Here is a 19,725-nt window from a genome sequence, read left to right on the forward strand (position 1 = left end):
AACACAATATTTTGGAATGATACAAAACCACATTTTGCAGATTTTCGTTAATTAGGACATAACATGAACGTACGCAACGAATGGCCAAGCTCTGAATCAGCTGATTGATTGCGCAAACTGGTTCCAATACGAAAAACGGTAGCAAGCATCAGACTTTGATTAGAATTTTAGAAAATATTATTTTTAATTTAAAAAAACAGTGAAAAGGAGAAAGGAAAGAATAAGTTCTTTTCTATTGAATCCCGTAAAACATTTTCGCTGTCGGGCTATGTTTTGTATAGGTTGCTGAATCCGGTCAAGACAACATCGTAAAAGCGCGAAAATTATCGCACAGCGCCAAGACGTCTAAAATATGAACTACATGTCGATTCTCCATTGTGTTTCTTCGCTCTCGCCTTTTCGATCCAGACGACAAAATCGTTGGCTTGGCTTCTGATTTTCTTTTAAATGACGGTCAGTTTACAGATGTTAACGAGACATTTGACACTTTGTATGATCAGTGGTCCGTTTAAGACTTTGTAAGAACTCGATTCGGTCCACAATGATTCAATTTCCCGGATCACCTTGTAAGTTTGTCCTCACCAAAGACGCAGTTTTCCCACTCTTTGCCGGGAATAGGATTTCTCTCTTGTTCTCTCTCGTGGAAAAAAGGACTTTAGTACCACTATAGCATCTCTTTCTTTTATTTCGTAAACGCTGTTGGGTGTTCCGTGAAATTGCATCGTTTATCAAGAGTCCGAGGTATTTACTGACTGTTGCTACTTTTGTTTTACTTTTGCAGTTAACACGATGTCTCGCCACAAAGACAAGTATGAACCCAGCAACCCTAGGAGATCTCACACCTTTATGCCTCTTGAGGAAGTCAATGCGGGGAAAAAGTCCCAGTGGATGGAGTTGGAGATAACAGGTACAGAACTTTGCATATAACATGTGTCTAGGTATATCAGTGTATGATAGTATTAAAACTCCTTTCCCTTTCAGGTACTATACGCAACCTCAGTCCTAACCTATGGAAGCTGCAGCATCTGACGTCTCTCTACCTGAACGACAACAACCTTACTCGAATTCCACCTGAGATCTGCCGCCTCACATGCCTCGTACAGCTGGACTTATCTTGCAACAAGCTACGCAACCTGCCACCTGAGATTGGGGAGCTTGTGACTTTGCGTGAGCTCCTTCTGCACAACAACTACATCAGGACCCTTCCCTTGGAGATGGGAAAACTCTTCAAGCTACAGATACTTGGCCTAAAGGGTAATCCGCTCTCAACGGATATAATGAGTCTATTCAGCGAGGTCAACGGAACCGACAAGATTCTCTCCTACCTGTTGGATAATCTGCCCAGTAAGTCCAATATTTATTTGTTTCCTTTTCTTTTGTCACTTTGCCATCTTTTTCACTGGCCGAGTTACTGTCCCCTCCCCCCATCGATGATGCCGAATCATAATCGCCGCCCGCTTGATCTCAATAACAGTTGACTTATATTACGGGTTAGTGGTGGTGGTGGCACAGCAGGCTATATCGTAACCTCAATCGCTTTGCGAGGAAATGAGATCAAGAACTGAGCGAGCAAAATGGTACTCGTCTCGACAAAGAAGTAAACACATTTGTAAAGGTAGTCGGTCTCTTCTGATCCGCATTGGATCGATTCGAATTCTACGTTTCAAATTATTGAACCCAAAACTTTTTATCCGAAATTTCCCACCGACGTCTGATCGTTTCCCAAGGAAAACGACCAACATATTTATTTATTTATTTTTTTTTTTTTCCGTCGCCAAGCCGTTGCTTGCAAATCAATCGTTCGTTGCTATGGAAAGGTGAGAAGGAAGGTTGAAGATGGCACCGTTTCGGCGAAGGGAAGTAGGTGCCCAATAGCCTGAGGTGTCTTTTTACAAACCCAACAAACCAATGACGACAGCGCCCCCCCCATAGACAGCCCCCAAATACATCGTACACACACCTGTGTGTGCAGGTCTTGGCCCCGTTGGGCTTATGGGAGACTCTCTAAGGAAGAAACCGTTGTGAAAAGTTTTAGTTGCCGTTCAGCTGCCGACCACGACGGGTCCTTTTGGCTGCTGCTGCTGTCGGGCCATTATTATTTTTTAAAACTCTTTGAAAGGACAGTCCGTTACCCCATTTTTTTAAACGCTGCTGCTACTCTCTTTGTGTGTGTGTCTGTCCTGACCACGTGCTGAAGGAGACATCGTTTTTTTTTTTCTGGTTTTTTTTTTTTCAAACCAAGTTTTGTGCTGGAGACGAACGTGTCGTCGTGTCTTCTTCATCGATGAAGATGGGCACGGTCGACGTGGAGCGGTATACGGGACCGTGTCTGATCACGACGGCAGTCAGACCCAAACCCAAACCGCGTCCCGGCGTTGCAAACGATACGTCTTGTCCGTCGTCAACTGTTACCGACTGCGATAACAAACACGCGACGTCTAATACAAACAATAATGGCGGTCTCGCTCATCATCATCACCATTACCCCCAATTGGCGATCAATGATCCGCGTAACTGGGCCGGAGCCCCACTTTTGTCGATGGCGGCTTCGATCCGCAAAACGAAGAACGGAGGAGGAGGTGGTGGTGGTGGTGGTGGTTGTGGTGTGAACAAGAATTGGCATCCGCCGCCCGTCTATTTGCCAGCACCGATGATGCATCCGGCCAATGCAGTGTCGATGGAAGGCTATGCACCACATTCAAGTCATTTACAAGGAGCACCTTTGATTCGCGTACCGCGTCAGCAACAGCAACAACAGCAATCGATGTCGTACCACAAGAAGAGCATGTCGGCGGGCGTGCACGGCCCATCGGTGGTTGCGGCAAGGCGGCCAATAGTTTATCACCATCCCACGATGCCTCTGACATCGACGGCACCTCCATCGCCTCTTCCGGCGATTGTGTCGCAACGCTCTCCGACTGCATCCTCCGAAATGACGTCAGTCTCTGAAAATGGGGACGCTGGGTCGTCATCGGGTTGTCCGTCATCGAGCAGCGACACGTGTAGCGTGACAAGTGACGAAGGTCTGGCGTCGGGAGGGTCAGATTCCAGTCTGCCGCGGATCATCAAACCGCGCAAGCGCAGGAAGAAACCAGGTCAAGAAACGTCGTCGCTCTCGCTCCATCCCCAAAGGCTGGCCAAAGGCCTCCTGAATGGCGGATCGCACGATTTCACTGGATCGTCTGCTCTGTCCCAATTGGACGATTTGCTTTCGAATCAGGTCGATTCGTTAGCCGAACTGTTTCGACACACAAGTCTTTCTTCGACCAAAACGAACTCGGGTGCTGGTGGTGGTAGCAGCAGCAGCAGTAGCAGTAGTAGTAGTAGTAGTAGTAGTAGTAGTAGTACGACTTCATCGTCTGCTACCAGCACGGATAATTGTATTCTTCCTTCTGCGCAAAGTCCGCCATTGTGGCCCGGTCAGTCGTGCGGAGAAGAAGATATTTGGAGCTCGGGTTGTTGGCATTCGCTATCTCCCGTCTGGTCGCCTTCCGGAAGCGGAAATCCGTCGCCGTCATCTTCGTCGTGCTGGCCAGATCAGCGTGTGATTCGTCGACCGGATCGCCACCGTAGTGGCCAGTATCAGCCGTCGTCGACGTCGTCGTCTGTTCCATTTTTGGATTTGCCGTCGTCCTCATTTCTGAATGCCGGAATGCCGGAATTGGTGCAACATCAACAAAGCCAACACTATCGGCTAGAAGAGGGGCAAGAGCAGCAGCAGCAGCAGCAGACGAACGATTTGCAGTTGCACCTGGAATCGCCACCACCGCTGGGCCATTATCTTCAGGTTTCCAGTCAGCTAATCGCTTCGCCGTTTAACGGCCATCGCGACATTGAAATTCGTTTCTTCTCTTCAACCGGCCAGGCGAATACCACCACCGCTACCGCAACAACAGAAGAGTTAGGAGAAGTAAAACCGGAACAACAGCACAACAACAATCGCGAACATTCAGTTTCTTCTCCCGATTTCCCCCGTTAGGTCATTTGTCAGTGTGCGCAAATTTCGCTTCCTTTTTTTTTTTTCGGTGGTCTTTAACTTGATTTTTTTTTTCTTCTTTTATATAAATGGGTGGCGGGAGAATTTAATTCAAATTTTTCATTTTTTTTTTTTTTCTTTCCTTTGAGTTGTCGGAAAAAAACAAATTCGGACTCGATTTTTGCGGGGTTAAATCCTTTTTTTTTTTTTCTCATTTAATTATTGCTTTTATGGGGGAAATTCTTGCTAAACGAAAAATTAAAGACATGTTGTGACGATTAATTGGAGATAGGGGACGGAAAATTAGATGGAATGTGCTATATTTTGAAGAAGAAGAAGAAAACATTTGATTGGGTTGTTGGTTTTTGTTTGCCTTACGCGTGTTTTTGGTTCGGGAAACCGTATCGGTTGCGACTGACCCACTTTAATACTAATATTAATAAAAACTCGGTGACATCATCGTTGACTTGCTCCTTTTTTTTTTTTTTTTTTTTGTCGTTGGTTTGGTTGGTTGGTTTGTCGTTGTGTGCCGCGTGTGTTGTTGTGAGTCTCGAATGTCTGCCGTGTTGTTTTTGCCTGCCCGTTTCGACGAATTCTGGTAACCCAATCGAGTGAGAAACGGCAGGAAACCTAATACAGAAGAAAAGATGTTACGTTATTATAAACGTTCTTATTTGAAAACAAATAACAAACAAACAAACAAAAAAAAAACTACGGTTTTTTATTATTATTATTTTTTTTTTTCTTGGGTTTTGAACGTCACAAAGTGGCCCGTTGTGTTTTTGTGTCTCGGGAACGGGTGCGGATCGAGACGGGAAAAAGAACTAAACACCCGTTTTGATTCCGAGCGTAACGGACATGAAGGTCTGATCTGTTACTTTTTTTTTTTTTTATTATTTTCTTTTAATGATTTCAACGGCAAAGTTTGTCTTAGTCGTCTGAATATTGCGGTGGTTTTCTTCAGGTGGGGGGAGGGAGGCGGGCAATGGGAGTCTATTAAGAAAAGAAAGAAACAACAAAACAAACGGCTTTTTTTTTTCAAATCCTATTCATTTTGGGTTATGTAATTTTTTTGTTCTTTCTCGTCCATTTTCAAATGACGAAAATATTAAAAAAACGGAACAGGCTCCTCCTCCGGTTAACTTGTTGAAGCCGAACCATCGGCCTCCCCATTTCTATTTTTCCGAATGGGAGTCATTAAAAAAAAAAATGCCGTGCGCTTTATGCGCCTGTGCACATACATGAGCTCGAAAACGGAATGTCTCTCTCTCTCTCTCTTCGTTGAAAACTCCAGGTGCGCATATCGGAGGCACGAAATATGTAAGACACGGGCACGCAGGCAAGCCGGCCGGACGGATTGTAGGTCATCGGGAGGTGCCGTTACATCTCGCCGATGGGAGGTCGCTGCCTACTTTTTTTTTTTGTTTGTCTTCTTCTTCTTCTTCTATTTTCTCTACAAATATCGATGATACTCGAGGCATTTCTTTCCATGAACCGTTCATTATATCTGGTTTTATTTATTTAAAAAAAAACAAACCATATCTACGTTTCGGAGAGAACACGTGGAGATGCAAAAGATAAAGCGAATTCAAGCGAAAAAGGAAAAAAATGTATGTCTGTGTCATCTCTTTGTACGTTTATTGAGGCCACGAGTTTATCTACGCGACAAGTAGTACAAACGCAATTCTTTTGCGCGCATCTGTTTTGTATGTTTGACGAAGAGAGAGAGAGAGAAAAGAAAAAAGGGGGTGACCTACATTTCTCTTTCGTTCTTTATTCCCGTCGTTTTCTGTTCTGCCTCTTCCTTTTTATTCTTGAAGAACATTTTTAAAAAATTTTTTTTTACGGATTATTAAATCTGCATCCGGATTTGGCGTGGTTTAAATGCGGTCTCCCGACTCTTCTTCTTGTTTTGTTACGTATGCTCCCGCGTGCCAAAACGGACGGATCGACGCCGCTCGGTCAGTAGAACGCAACGATGCTGGTGACGTTACTCAACCGGCACTCTTCTTCTTCCTTTTTTTTTTTTAAAAGCTATTTTACACGTAATCACAATAAAAAACAAAGGCGACCAACAGCTTGGGCGGTGAGAAACTGAGGCTGAAAATGATGACTTTTGTGTTTAAAGGAATGCGCTCTTAACTGAGAGAAAATCATCGTTCACGCCTTAGTGATTGGGGCCAAGCGACGATGAATAAAGGTGGACAGGTTTTTTTTATTTTTTCTGTCTTTGTGCTGCTCTTGTTTTTGGGTCCATTTGATTCGTGACGTTGACGGTAGACGATTCTTGTTCGTCATCATCGCACCCGTTTGAGTAGGTTGGACTGTTAGAACTAGAAGAAGACGCAAAGCTAACGGATCAAAACCGTTAGAGCTTTTGGATACGTGAACACACACACACACACGCAGCTTACCATACGTACGCACATGTTGGGAGTCGCAATCCGTTTGTGGGGGGGAGAAGGAAAATGGGGAGAAAAATAAAAAAAGAAGGTCGGACCGCTTAAGAGGTTGAATTATTATGGATACTCTTTTAAGAATTTTTGTTGTTTTTTTTTTTTTTTTTGCCGTTACGGTTCGCCTTGTTCCGACCCAACCGAACTGTCTACACATAAAATGCCGCTTTCTTTCCCGATCAGTCACAATCAACCGTTTTTTTTTTTTTCTCCGTTCGTTTTGCCCTTTTTTTTTCTTTCTTTGTTTTGAAACGTTTCTACAAAAAAGTAACGGGCCTGAACATTTTCTTTCCGGTATGGCCAATCGGTTCCATTTAGAAGGCGCATTTAGCCATCCAGGAAACAACTGCGTACCTTTGAATGTCTTATTCCGTTTGTATCATTTGTTTTTTCCGCCTTCCGAAAATCAAGACGATTGGACAACACAATGGCTGTGTTTTTTTTTTATCATTTGAAGGCTTAATGCAACCTCGATCGTCCGAAGACGGAAGGAGGATTTGTATCCATAACCCGTTAACTTGTTGCCAGAAAGAGAAGTAAAAAATAAAAAAAGAGATAAGTCGTCCGGCCGTTTGTTGGGAGGGTATTTATTTTATTTTTTTTAAAACTTGAATAGGAGGAAGACGAGAAAAATGAGGTCAATCTCCCGGTGCTAGGAAGTAAACAGGCAGCAGCCTCACGGGAAAAGAATTGTGTGTTGTGACGGTTTAGGGCGGGGACGGATCAAAGGTCGTCGGTTCGTAACGGTGTATTTTTTTAGTTTTTGTTTTGTTTCTTTCCCTCCTTCTTCTGCCCTCCATGTTCTTCACAGTCTGTTTTGTTTTTCACTCGTTCTTCCGAGGAATGTTGAATCACGCATTTTTTGTGTTCTTTTCTCGTTTGACCGAGAAAAGATGACGTCGATGAGGTCTCACCCACCTGATGTTCCCTTTCCCCCTTTTTCCGGTCGACCCGTTACATCGTTTCAAGAAAACTGTTTTCGCTTCATCAATTACCGTGACATTAGTTCTGTATTTTTTTTTAATTTATTTTATTTGTCGATTGGCAGTTTGTGTGTGTGTGTGAAAGACGTGCGCCTGCTTAACGGGCATTTAATACGCCATTGGTCTCGCGTTTTGTTTGCCCTTTTTTTGTTCCGTACGATGAAACAATGTTTGAAAGAAACAAACAGTGGACGGCCTTGAGGCTATCGTCCACATTTTCGTGTTCGGGGGTGATGACGACTTCTTCCCTGGTTGTACACGTTGAGCCATTCAACCACATAGAAAACATATTTCCCGTTTACCTGCGTAGCCCCGAAAGGTGTGTGTGTGTCGGTAGTAGGACGCGAGACAGACACGGACCAAAGAAGGGGGTGTGTGTGTGCGTATTACATGCGCTTGAGCGGAGCAACCTAAAAAAGAAAAAGAAAAAAAAAACAAACAGGAGAAATATGTAGGACACTGACAGTGGGCCAAACAGCGTGAGTGGGTAGACGACCCTATTTGTCGGAATACAATCGGTTGCGTCGTTGCAAGGCTTATTTGACAACCAAATCGGGATCGTCACGCGCCTTCGTTTCGACGAGTGAGTGCAGATATCCGCGTATCTGTTGACGGTCCCCATTTTTCGTGCGATATTTTGAAACGTTTGTTGTTTTGTTTTTGTTTTTTTTTTGTTTTTTTTCGATTTTTAGTTTGTTCTCATTTGATTTCAAGGCTCTTTTCCCATAGATTTTCGATCGTTTTAAACAAGTGATTGAAAGAAGGGGGAGATAATGGTATGCAGGGAGATGGATTTGAGAGATTGAAGGGGGGAAAAGGGGTGCATCATTCTGTTGCGGTAGAAGAAGTGTATAAGCAGCGCAAGATGACCCATTTAGTTAAGGAAGGGTCACAGACCCCTTTGTGTCTGGTTCGCCTCTTTTCTTTCTTCTTCAATTTGATGCAAAGTCGGCCGTGACATCATCAATCGAGCCATTGAAGACAGACAAATCAAAACTCAATCACGCGTGAGAGAATTCTGTGTGTGTGTCAGTTTCCAGTTTGTTTGAGCTGGACCGGTCCATGATCTTGAAACGGTATCTTCTCCGTGGGCTCTTGTTTCGAAATGCAAAGAAGACGAGATGCGGTCAGGATGAGATCGTTAAAATGAAACTGCTGTCCCTCATCTTTGTTGCGTAGAAAGAAAAAGAAAAAAATGATGATCACAATGAGTAACCGGATTCGATCCGAATTCTTTGTTTTGTTTTTGTTTGGTTTTTGTTTTATCCAACTATCGATGGTTGACCTAGTGATTAATCACGTTTCACGTTACCCAAGTGCCTCGACGAGGTTATACGGTATGCCAAGTTTGGAAACGTCTTAAGAATGTTGTCCTTGTTGATAGTGAATCCTTGTTTTTGTTTTTGGTTTTTATTTACAAGATGAATGTCAATTCGATTTTCTAACTGTTTTTATTGATTCTGATTTTCCCTTTTTCATTTGTTTTTTGTGCCTCTAGTCACGGCACCCCTACCGCCAATGAGACCGTGGATCCCGCTGGGCCATCCCGACCGAAACCGGCCGACTTGTAAGTTTAATTCGCAACGTCATTGCGCTGATGACTACTTACTATTTTTGATTTAAAAAAAAACAACAAACAAATGGAAATGAGACATTTTCGTTTGTAATTTTGTGTCGTTTTTCTTTCTTATTTAAAAAACAAACAAACAAACAAATGAATTGTAGGTATCTTTACGGTGATGTGCTATAACGTTCTGTGCGACAAGTACGCCACCAGACAGATGTACGGCTATTGTCCAAGTTGGGTGCTCAAATGGGAATACAGGCGCAAAAGTATCCTGGAGGAAATCCGCCATTATTCCGCCGATATCATCAGTCTGCAGGTATTTCTAGCGTTGAATTTCGGCTGCCTAATGATGCTGCAAAAGAGAGAGAGAGAGAAAGCGAAAAGTCTGATTGATTTTGGATTGATTTTTATTTATTTTTTTTTTGCCTTTTGTTCTTATGTAACAGGAGGTAGAGACGGAACAATTTTACAATTACTTCCTGCCCGAGTTGAAGCGTGACGGTTACGACGGCATTTTTTCGCCGAAATCACGCGCCAAAACGATGGCCGAAAGCGACAGGCGCTACGTCGATGGTTGCGCCATCTTTTACCGCACGGCAAAGTAAATAATGAATCATCGTCCTAAAAAAAATGACGCAATTGGGATCTCCCACTCCGATGACGAATCTAAAAAAAAACAAAAAAAAAATCATTTTACATGTGTTTGGTTTAATTTAATTTTTTACGAAAACAGGTTTTCATTGGTGTACGATCACCTGATAGAGTTCAACCAATTGGCGCTGGCCAACGCCGAGGGATCGGATGATATGTTGAATCGTGTCATGACCAAAGACAATATCGGTTTGGCAGCGTTGCTCGAAACAAAAGAGGCCGCATGGAGCAACGGCATCCGGCCGGATCCCTCGCAAATTCACCAGCCGCTGTTGGTGTGCACGGCGCACATCCATTGGGATCCGCAGTACTGCGACGTCAAACTAGTGCAGACCATGATGTTGATGAACGAAGTAAAAGATTTTTTCTTTGTCAAACTAAGTTTCTCTTTGTTCAACCGGAAATGAGGCGGGTGATTTTTATCTTTTTGTTTTTGTTTTGTTTTCGTGCCAACAGTTGAAACAGTTGACCCAGGATGCTGTGGGCCATTCATTCCGGCCGGGGCACAATAAAGCAGACCCGTCTCACACGCAGTTGCTCCTTTGCGGCGATTTCAATTCGCTGCTGGACTCTGGCGTCATCGAGTTCCTTAACTCGTCGCGTATCTCGGCCAACCATCCCGATTTCAAGGAACTCGGATACAAGGCGTGCCTGCAGAAAGGCATCGCCAACTTTTCGGACAAGACCAACGAGTTTACGCACCCGTTCCGGCTGTCCACGGCCTACACGACGGACGTGATGCCTTACAGCAACTACACGTACGACTTCAAGGGCCTCATCGACTACATCTTTTACAGCAAGAACACGATGGTGCCGTTGGGTCTGCTCGGGCCCGTCGATGCCGAATGGTTTAGGGAGAACAAAGTCCTCGGCTGTCCTCACCGTGATATTCCATCAGGTTCCAAATATTTTCTGTTTTTATTTTTATTTTTGTTTTTTTTTGGTTTTGTTTTTTTATTTTATTATTATTATTTACTTTTATCAGTCTGACTATTTTGAGTATTCGCTCGATTATTGTTTTGTTTTTTATTGGTTTTTAACGATAATTTTATTTCGATATAAGATCATTTCTCGTTGCTGGTGGAGTTGGAAATGTCGCCGACCTACTCCGGTCTGGGCTCGAACGGTTTCATTCCTAGGCGGTAGCCCCTAGCGTCACAACAACAACAACAACAAAAAAAAAAAAAAAAGAACCTGACTTATAACTGGTGGACCTCAACAACAACAACAACAAAAAAAAACTGTTTTTTTTTTTTTCCCTTCTTTATATTTTTTTTCTTTCTTTCTTTCTTAAATAGTTGCAAACAGATTCGTGGTATCGCGTTCGGTTCTCGTATCCATTTCCTTCCCACTTCATTGGTCGTTTCATCCAACAGTCCCATCTTTATATCATCAGGATTCTTTTTTTTTTTTTTTTCCCCCTTTTTTTTCACACGACTTCCTTTGTGCTTCTTCATTTCTTTCTGGTTGATTGATTTTAACCTTTCCTCCCCTCTCTTGTACATCTAGGTTTCAGTCGCCCAGTCCGAGTTCTTCCTCTCTTCTAACCTCATCCTCGTGCTCCAACCCTCGTCTCTCAATTTTTATCAGAAAACGAAAAAGAAAAAAAAAAGGCAGAATTTAAACTTCCTTCCATTCTCTCTCTCTCTCTCTCTCTACCCTGGTCGAAGATGGAAATGCTCTTCTTAAAACTCATCATTATTACCATTAATTGAAAAGAAAAAGAAACGATTATTAGATATCAACCTAAAAATTGACCTTCTCTCCGGGATCAGTATGGGAAACCTTTAAAAAGAAAACACAAATTTTTTTAAATAACGTTCCGTACAGTAAAGTAGTATCCGAGTGTTTTGTGTCGAAGAGTGCAAGTGTGTGTGCGTAGTTTCGTTCGATGCGATCCCCCAATCCTCGAATTTTTGTTTTTTTTGTTTTCATTATTCTTTCCGTTCGTTTTAATCGGTGCTTGCAAAACGAAATTTTTTTTTTTTCGTAGTGTCCCTTTTTCGTTCACAATGTCACTGAAGAGAAACACGTTCATTCAAATTTCATCGCTAAACCGGATTACGAAAAAGGAAAAACAAAAATGAAGCCAGAGCTCAGGATCTCAAGCTTTTTTTCTCTCTCTTTCTATCCCACTCTATAAGGTCATGACTGCTAACAAAAAAAAAGAAAAAGAAAAGAAAAAAAGTTACTTAAAATAATTTTTATAAAAAATAAAAAAACAAAAAACAAAAAAAAAAAGAGAAAACAAATTTAAAAGTTAAAGAAAAAGAAAAGAAACGGACAAATTGTATATGAACTTTTACTATTACGTGCCGATATCTTCTTGTATGATGTGTGGAGGAAGGTCCGGCCGGTTGTACTTTTTGACACGTTGCCCATCTGATCCTCGGACCAATATTTTCTTTACTTTTTCGAATTTAATTTCCGGCCAATCTTTTTTTAACATTTTTTTTTTTTTCCTGTTCTTTTTCGGTTTAAACTTCTCCTTCAATAGCGCCATAGCTTTTTATTTCCAAAATCTATCTTCTTTTTTTATTATTATTATTATTATTATTTTAATTTCTTTCTTTGTAGGAATAGAGTAAATATTTTGATTCATTACTGGGCTTCAAAGAAAAGAAAGGAATTTGAATGAAATCGTGTCAAACAAACAAACACAAAAAAAATAATTCGAATTTTATTTTTTTTTTATTTTAAAAGGAAAGTTTTTTTTCTTTTGTCCTTCTTTTCCCCTCCATGCATGTTTGGTTTGTGTGTGAATGCTTTGTGATGACTTTTAAGACAAGGGGAGGACTAATGAATTGAAATTGCATGAATTTAAGAATTTCGTCAAATCTTTGATGACCATCCACTGTGCATGTGTGAAGTGAGAAAGAAATGGAGGAAAGTTGAAATCCTCCCTCAGCCGAGTGTACAAAAAGAAACTGTGAAACGACGAACGGGCCGACGATGAAAAAGATTGTATACTTCGTTTTTCATGTTTTTCACGACTTTTTCACGAAAAAAATCGTCACATGCGCACCAACTGAAAAAAAAAAAAACTTTTGTCCTCAATGTAGACTTGATCCTACTGTAGACACTCTTCCTCCTGTCCTCCACCCCACCCAAAAGAAGAAAGTTAAAATGAAAAAAAAAAACAAAAAAAAAAAAAAAAATGATTTCTGTACATCATCACAAAAATCCCCCAAAAGGATCGGAATCCCGTTTCCTGTACATTTCATCTACACATACAAACAACATCTTTCACCTTATCTTAAAGCCAATTCTTCCGATTTCTTTTTTTTTTTTTTAGATTTTATTTTTATTTTATTTTTATTTTTTTCAGTTTTTAAAACGTAAAAATGAATTAGAATCTTTACCCTCGACCTACCCACCTTTTCTTTTTCGAGCAATCATTGAAAAATATAAAAAAAAAAACATGTTCAAATTTTTCTCTCGGCTGTAAATGTAACGTTGATCACCTGCGATATGTGCATCGTTCAATGTATTCTATTTCTTTATTGATTGATTGGGTTCCCACTCGTCCCTACACTATACAAATTCTTTCTGTTTTCTTCTCGGTTTTTCAAGAATGGGGCCTGATGTACGAAGGGAGGGGAAATCTTTCATTTTTTTCCGTATTTTTTGCCATTGGGATGGAGCGGGAAAATGGATGTGAGTAAACGAAAAAAATATGTGTCATGCGTTTGATTTCTTTTTATGTCATTCACCGTCAACAACAAACACATCAATATGATATACCTGACAGACATTTGCAATAAGCAAAAAAAAAAAAAAAAATGAAATAATTTGGAAAGTAGTCTGCAAAATTACAACCTACTCGCCATTTTCCATTAAAGTTCGTCGGCTGCTCCATCATAGATTGCAGTTTTGTTCCAAAGCAGCCACTGAACAATGTAATGTATAAATATTTGCTGTTCACTCTACACATGTTAGAGGATAGTGCTTGCTGGTCAAGGTGGTTGATTATTGCGAGAACATAGAAATATTTTTTAATGAATATTTAATAATTGAAATGTTTAGCACTTACACGTGGTCATCGTAATGAAGGTAGGCTCACTTCTTAAAACTCATAGTTATTCAGTACTGTATGTACTACTTACTTTTTAGTTTTTAAAAGTAATCAAGGCAAGCAGTCTTTACTTTTTCTTGTATTTAATTGGAACAAATGACTATTGGCACTTCAAACTATATATACTTGAAAATGGTAGCCTCCTTATTTTCTACAGTTTGCAATTCTAATTTTACTAGACATTGCAACCAATTGGCCAGCAATTCTTCGCTGTAGCCAATCAGAAAATACATTTTCCGAGCAGGAAGACCTTGTCGAATTATGCCAGCTATTCTAATAAGATTGTGTTGACGTTTAATGATAACTTCAGAGCAGAACAAGTCATGCCAAGTTCCTGTCATGAATCGGCGAATGAAGACATCTTCCACCGAAGTTTCTGCTGCTCTTTGTCCATCCAGTAGAGAAGCTAGAACAGGATAAGTTATTATAGACTATGAAATATAGATTTTTTTTTTTTTTATAAGCATACTTGTATCCCAGGAATTCCATGATTTCCTGTGGGCTATGTAATATGGTGGATTGGCCATTTCATAAGTCAGTGGCCTGTTCCTTTTAGGGGTAATTTTGTATCTTCCTGACTGGAGTTTACAACAGACAGCACTGGCGTGGAACTGTCGCAGCTGAGGTACTATTACATTACTAGCGGTGTTTGGTGCCTATCGAAAAAAATTAAATATTAAGTAGTTATACATTACGAACTATTATACAAACACACCATAAGTCGCAACATTTTGAGAAAAACGTAAATACTATATCTTTTCGTTGAAATTAACGAGCGTGTCTTTCGACAAACATCGTCTGCTATTGTCTGTTGACAGGGTAACGCGACGCTGCCAACCCAAGAAATGCTTCTCAGAAAACAAAATTTCCATTCCAAGATTTCCAACTTTCAAGTAAAATATGAGCTATTGAGTTGGGTTTGCCTTTTGGTTTACAATCGTGTACCAAAAGAAGTATGGTATTTTTGTTTTGGTCCAGGTGTTTCCTGGGGGCGTCTATGCATTGTCAGGATAATTTTGACCCAAAGAGAGAGTGAGAGTGACTTGGCGGGGGGCTTATTGAAGAATTATTGAGAATGCGAATTGCTGCTTTTGATAACCAACGTTTTCCTTTTTTGTCGTGAGAATTGTCTTGGGTCGTGCACAACACATTTAAAAGATAGCTTTGTCAGGTTTTTCACCAAACCTATACGCCTATACACCTGGGTCAGTTCGGTTGTATTTTTGCCTGACCATGGCCTGATTAACACATTTTAGCCGGTCGCAGAAGTTAAAAACGCCCCACTCTTATGCTAACTCCAAAAAACAGCGGTTTCACTTTTGGGCTTCATATCGCTGCTTTAACCAGTTTTGAAAGCAACCAACTTGCATGTGCCACTATCAGATTTCGACGAACATGTACGGTCATACCAGCTGGTTGTGCGTGTGAGCCTGGTTGCTTATTCTTGCGTAGTGAAAAAAATCAATTTGTAAAAACATTCCAATATTCGTTATGACACGAAGAGTGAAAACACGTTGCTGCGGTCTTTCCCTACAAGTGGGAACGAAAATCATAGGTTTTTTTTCGTTGGTAAGCCGAGCAGCTGACGTCAGTTAGTGAACAACTTCTATATACGTTCTATTCTTATTCTCCAATAGGTTGGCTACTTGATTCAACTTGTCATTAGTATGATGCAATCAAGTGGTTTGGATTTGGAAGACGGTATGCAAATGTCTTTTATAATCCGTTTGCTGAATCTTTGCCTAAACCAAGTTAACCTGTCCAGTATTTGTTGTTGTTTTTTTGTCACTCAGCTTCACTAGATGCTGCTGAGATTTTCATCATCATTTCCAGCGTGATTGTTAGCTCTGCCCTTCTAGCATGTTGCGTGTTACTGCTACAAGTGGTTTTCAGCAACAGTCGTCCCGTCTTGCTGGTACCGTGGCTCGTGGGCGACATGATAATGAGATCCATACATGTCATTATCCTAATCTCTGGCATTATGCTAGCAATCAATTCCAACATCGCTCACGGAGTTTCTACCGTCTTCATCATGTCGTGCTTTATTGGTAAGTTGAGAATTCAGATGATAAGTGTATTACAGGTTGAACGGCAATATTTGCGCGTATCTTTTCCAAACGTTAGGATTGGAAACTTATTTGTGGTGGATCGTCTTGTGTTACTATCGAGAGCTTAGACACCACGAATCGACCTGCAAAGGTGCAACAACAGCCGAATTGGTTGCCATGTAAATGAAGAGCTTTCAGTTAACTGAACATAAAAGGTATTTCTTTCGAAATCAAAAATTCCACTAAGTCTGTAATCAAGTGATCGATATTTAAACTTTACTTGCGCGCAATATTTGTAAAAATGCTTTTATCCCAAATTCATCCGAACAGCTTAAGAAATATTTAAATCACAATAATGTTGTATACCATCAGATATACGGAAAAATTCTGGCTGAACTCTCATTGTATCGAAAAGTTCAGCGTGAATGGATGTAAAGCAACGAAGATATTGGTACCATGGTAATAGTTAGGAGCTCCACGTATTCATGGTTTTCTGAAGGGTAGCGGGATCCGTTTTCCACATGTAACGGGTAGCCGACATAATGGCTAAATTCATTAGTTCCCTTTCCAATTGGTCCACAACAGCTTCGACGAGCTTCTTTTCGTTCCGCTTAAAACGTATACCGCCTTTAAAGAAATGCGTTTTAATGACAATTAAATGCGCGCGATTGATCTGCTTTTAACAAAACAAAGCCGTTTTCTTACGTGTAAGACAGGATACGATGCAAGGCATTTGTACCCTAAAGCCCGGGGTCTCCCACCGACTCACGCGGTCATTAACTACGGTCATCAAGTCCAACAATCCGTAGGGTTCTTTGTGTGCGTACTTCTGAAGAACGTGGCATAATTCACCGACAAAGACAGCACCTGAAGTTATCAGTTAATTCTTTTACTGGCACCAAAACAGGTGAGTCCTTTTGATTGAATGAAGGTTGCAACAAGGCGTTTACCTTTGTGAGTAGACCGATAAGACAGGAAACCTGGCACGGTAGCCCATGCTTCGAAAAAGTTAGAAACGGCTGGCCGGACGACACTGTCATGTTGAATGTCGTCATAGCAGATCCGTTCTGTTATTTCCGACAAAGAGAATTAGCACTTACCACCTTTTTGCTCAAAATCAGAATAGTTATTTACTTTGATTTTCTTGCCCTTGGCATGCTTGCAAGAAAAATAATTTTGGTTTCTCCAAAAGATGGGGACAGCGATCTCCGTCAAAGTAAGACTTGATTAAATCCAGCGAGATTGGTATGGAATCTGCTGTGAAAATGATCCCCTTGTCGCCGTGCGTCAAGAAACACACGACCAAACTGTCATACTGTCTAAAGTCATACTTTGAAATGTTTTCCATTGTTGTTAGCAATTCATTCTTGCTAAGGTTTTCGTAAATTTCAACGTCGTGGCCAAGCATTCGGAACGTTTCCGATAGTTTATCACGATCAGCATCCGATCCGTAGCGGAAGGTAAGGTTCCCCCTTGTTCTCTGCCATGGAAAATCAAATGTTTTTAAACGTTGAATACTACCTAGCACATGTTCTGTATTACGGGTTGAGGAAGGTCTTGATCGACATAGAATCTCATTTGATTGATGATAATGCAAAGTCCATACGAGATTTCAAATTTGCTGGGACCTGCTGGTGAAACTTCAGGCTGTAATGGGAATTTCGCCTCGATGGCAGTGGCAAGTGGTAGGGGTAAGTCTACTTTGAGCTTCTCTAATGACGAGCTTTCTGTTACAGGTTTGGTTAAAAGATTAGAAAGGTCTTCGTGTCTGGATATTTTGCCTTCCGCAATCCATTTGAGGCAATGCATTTCGAGGCACCACGACGGGTCATTTTTGGGAAATCCTCTCTCAGAAGTCATCTGTTCAACCCATTTCTTTGCTTGCTCTTCATTCATTTCATCAATGAAATCAAAGAGCTTTAAACGTAGTTGATCGATGTGAACAGTGGAATTGACGGCTATTTCAAGAATGTTCAATAATCCGTAGTGCTTTACCACGAGCAGAACTTCAGTCAACTTTTCCGACATATTACTGTTTAGACCATCCTCTTTGTTGCAATGAAAAAGTGGAGTCAGAATAGTGTGACGCCATTCCGATTTATTATTGTAACTTTCTCGTAATGTCGAAATTTTTTCCAGAGCTTCGCGAGGATCTTCATACAGTAAAAATGCACAAGAAATATGATCATACCATTCCAAGGTGTGTTCGATTAAAGACAATGACTCGGTTATCCTTGTTTGAGGTCTGGGAAAGTCATCCAGCAAGAGAGTAGCATCTGATTCCATAAGATCAAACATCTTTTCTCTGCAACAAAATATGAGATTTTGGCATACGTAGGTAACATATATTTGACAACTATATATACAGCATTACCTGTCGTGAACGACTGTAAACGCACGTGAGATCAACGAGAAATAACTAAGTAGGAAGATGTTTTTCTTCTTGACTATCGTACGAACAGGTGCACTGATTACAGCTTGAATACCTTTACTTGAAATAGAGAAATTACACCGGGAACGGAACTTTGTTTGGGCATTTCGCAATCAAACGGCAGTATATAAGTTGGAAGGAGATAAATCTTGGGACTGATTACATACCCATGACTTTACAACGTAGCGTTTGAGCCATTGCTCTAACACAAACTGTGCTCGCGGAGAAACTTCTTCAAAAGATAGATAACCTTGACGCCTTGGGCCCCGTGGCAATGATAATGGAAATTGGAAACAGAACCACCTGATGAATAAAAACGTAACTTTTAATACTGTGATAGATTTATTCGAACCTATAAATAGAAAAAGGGAAGAAACTAAATTCGAGAGATAAAATTTCGTTAAGCAAAAAAGAATTTTAATATTCTGCTTAAATCACCAGGAACAAAAATAACAGCATTAGTACGCAGAACTATTGTGTATTATATCAATATTCAGTAAAACATATTTAGGGAAACACAGATCACATTATTTTTTTTTCGATTTGCTTGAATTGGGATTTAATTAAATGCATTTGGGTAAAACTAAATGTTGCACTAGCTCAAACTAAATTGTGAAGGCTTTAGCCTATGCAATATCACAAATTAAACAAACAAAATTTTTTCCAAAATCCAATGGCAATAATTATCATGATTTTTAACACAAGCCCATGTTCTTTTTACCAAGAGCTTCTTTAAGTTCATTCTTGATATTTTCCATCACTCCTGGATTCTGTTCTACAGTTTTACTTAAGGCAGTTAAAGCTGAATAGCTCATGGCTTGATTCAACGGACAGGATACAAATCCTTCCAGTCTTTCCCACAATCTCTCATAAAGATTGTTCCTCTCTTGCTCTGTAAAATCTTCTCTTAAAGCAGTCATTAAAGGCTTGTAATCACCATATCCTAGGGCCTTTGATATGCCAAGGATTCCTGTTCCTGCCATAGCTCCTTTAAAGACAAAAGTACATAGACAATCAACTGATGTAATGGCAATATGTTAATTTAGCAAATTTGTTAAACTAAATACCTAACACAGCACCACCAGGACCACCAACCAAGCCACCAAGAAATGTAGGAAAAGCAACTGTAGCAGAATCTTTCAGTGGTCCAGCAATGGAAACGGAAAGAGCATGTGTCTTGGATAACTCTTCAAGGAGACCCTCAACCAATTTAATTGCAAGAACCTAAATTCATAAAAAGAATTTTACTTTAGAGCAGTGATCTCTTCCAAACTGGATATTTAAACAACCTCCATGATTGTGGTTATCAGTTGGTATAAAAACTGACTTTAGATGTTGAATTGCACAATAATCAGGCATATAATTCTCACTATGATTGCAACGTTACTGACAAAATACTACAATCCTAAAAGCGCGATATTCATATTTGTATAAGCAATTAAGCCTGTTAGATAAATATTAGGGATTCAGAAAAACATCACCAGGCATGTGTTGCAATATCAGTATTGCCAATTTTTGAAAATAATTTTTTTCATTCC

General features: G+C 40.5%; 5 protein-coding genes across 9 annotated transcripts; 2 read left to right on the forward strand and 3 right to left on the reverse strand.

Moving 5' to 3' along the window:
• Positions 1–295: 295 nt before the first annotated feature.
• LOC116936520 (CCR4-NOT transcription complex subunit 6-like) lies at positions 296–13,312 on the forward strand. Of its 4 annotated transcripts, XM_032943674.2 has the most exons (9): positions 408–566; positions 782–907; positions 982–1,344; positions 8,914–8,982; positions 9,141–9,298; positions 9,429–9,583; positions 9,716–9,986; positions 10,090–10,531; positions 10,697–13,312. In XM_032943674.2, the coding sequence occupies exons 1-9, from the start codon at positions 542–544 to the stop codon at positions 10,777–10,779; spliced, it is 1,692 nt and encodes a 563-aa protein (XP_032799565.1). In that variant the 5' UTR covers positions 408–541; the 3' UTR covers positions 10,780–13,312. The 4 variants fall into 4 exon arrangements, with proteins under 4 accessions (XP_045024416.1, XP_045024417.1, XP_045024415.1 ...); XM_045168481.1 differs by lacking the exon at positions 10,697–13,312 and having other exon boundaries at positions 296–453; positions 10,090–10,623; XM_045168482.1 differs by lacking the exon at positions 10,697–13,312 and having other exon boundaries at positions 388–518; positions 10,090–10,623.
• Positions 13,313–13,769: 457 nt separating this feature from the next.
• On the reverse strand, positions 13,770–14,583 carry LOC116936561 (28S ribosomal protein S24, mitochondrial). Its single transcript, XM_032943733.2, has 3 exons — positions 14,424–14,583; positions 14,178–14,364; positions 13,770–14,114 (listed from the first exon to the last, which is right to left on the reverse strand). The coding sequence occupies exons 1-3, from the start codon at positions 14,436–14,438 to the stop codon at positions 13,825–13,827; spliced, it is 492 nt and encodes a 163-aa protein (XP_032799624.2). The 5' UTR covers positions 14,439–14,583; the 3' UTR covers positions 13,770–13,824.
• A 121-nt stretch (positions 14,584–14,704) lies between these two features.
• LOC116936560 lies at positions 14,705–16,046 on the forward strand. The gene is made up of 4 exons (XM_032943732.2): positions 14,705–15,277; positions 15,346–15,409; positions 15,502–15,756; positions 15,833–16,046. Exons 1-4 carry the CDS (start codon positions 15,200–15,202, stop codon positions 15,937–15,939), a joined length of 504 nt encoding a protein of 167 aa, XP_032799623.2. The 5' UTR covers positions 14,705–15,199; the 3' UTR covers positions 15,940–16,046.
• Positions 15,769–18,054, reverse strand: LOC116936557 (caspase-8). 2 transcript variants are annotated; one of them, XM_032943727.2, is made up of 6 exons: positions 17,299–18,054; positions 16,891–17,236; positions 16,707–16,823; positions 16,462–16,623; positions 16,212–16,383; positions 15,769–15,899 (listed from the first exon to the last, which is right to left on the reverse strand). In XM_032943727.2, exons 1-5 carry the CDS (start codon positions 18,052–18,054, stop codon positions 16,223–16,225), a joined length of 1,542 nt encoding a protein of 513 aa, XP_032799618.2. In that variant the 3' UTR covers positions 15,769–15,899; positions 16,212–16,222. The 2 variants fall into 2 exon arrangements, with proteins under 2 accessions (XP_032799618.2, XP_045024418.1); XM_045168483.1 differs by having other exon boundaries at positions 15,769–16,383.
• A 595-nt stretch (positions 18,055–18,649) lies between these two features.
• LOC116936562 lies at positions 18,650–19,720 on the reverse strand. The gene is made up of 3 exons (XM_032943734.2): positions 19,477–19,720; positions 19,255–19,411; positions 18,650–19,175 (listed from the first exon to the last, which is right to left on the reverse strand). Exons 1-3 carry the CDS (start codon positions 19,480–19,482, stop codon positions 18,883–18,885), a joined length of 456 nt encoding a protein of 151 aa, XP_032799625.2. The 5' UTR covers positions 19,483–19,720; the 3' UTR covers positions 18,650–18,882.
• Positions 19,721–19,725: the final 5 nt, after the last annotated feature.

The sequence above is a fragment of the Daphnia magna genome, linkage group LG1, assembly GCF_020631705.1.
Source record: "Daphnia magna isolate NIES linkage group LG1, ASM2063170v1.1, whole genome shotgun sequence".
NCBI classification, from domain to species: domain Eukaryota; kingdom Metazoa; phylum Arthropoda; class Branchiopoda; order Diplostraca; family Daphniidae; genus Daphnia; species Daphnia magna.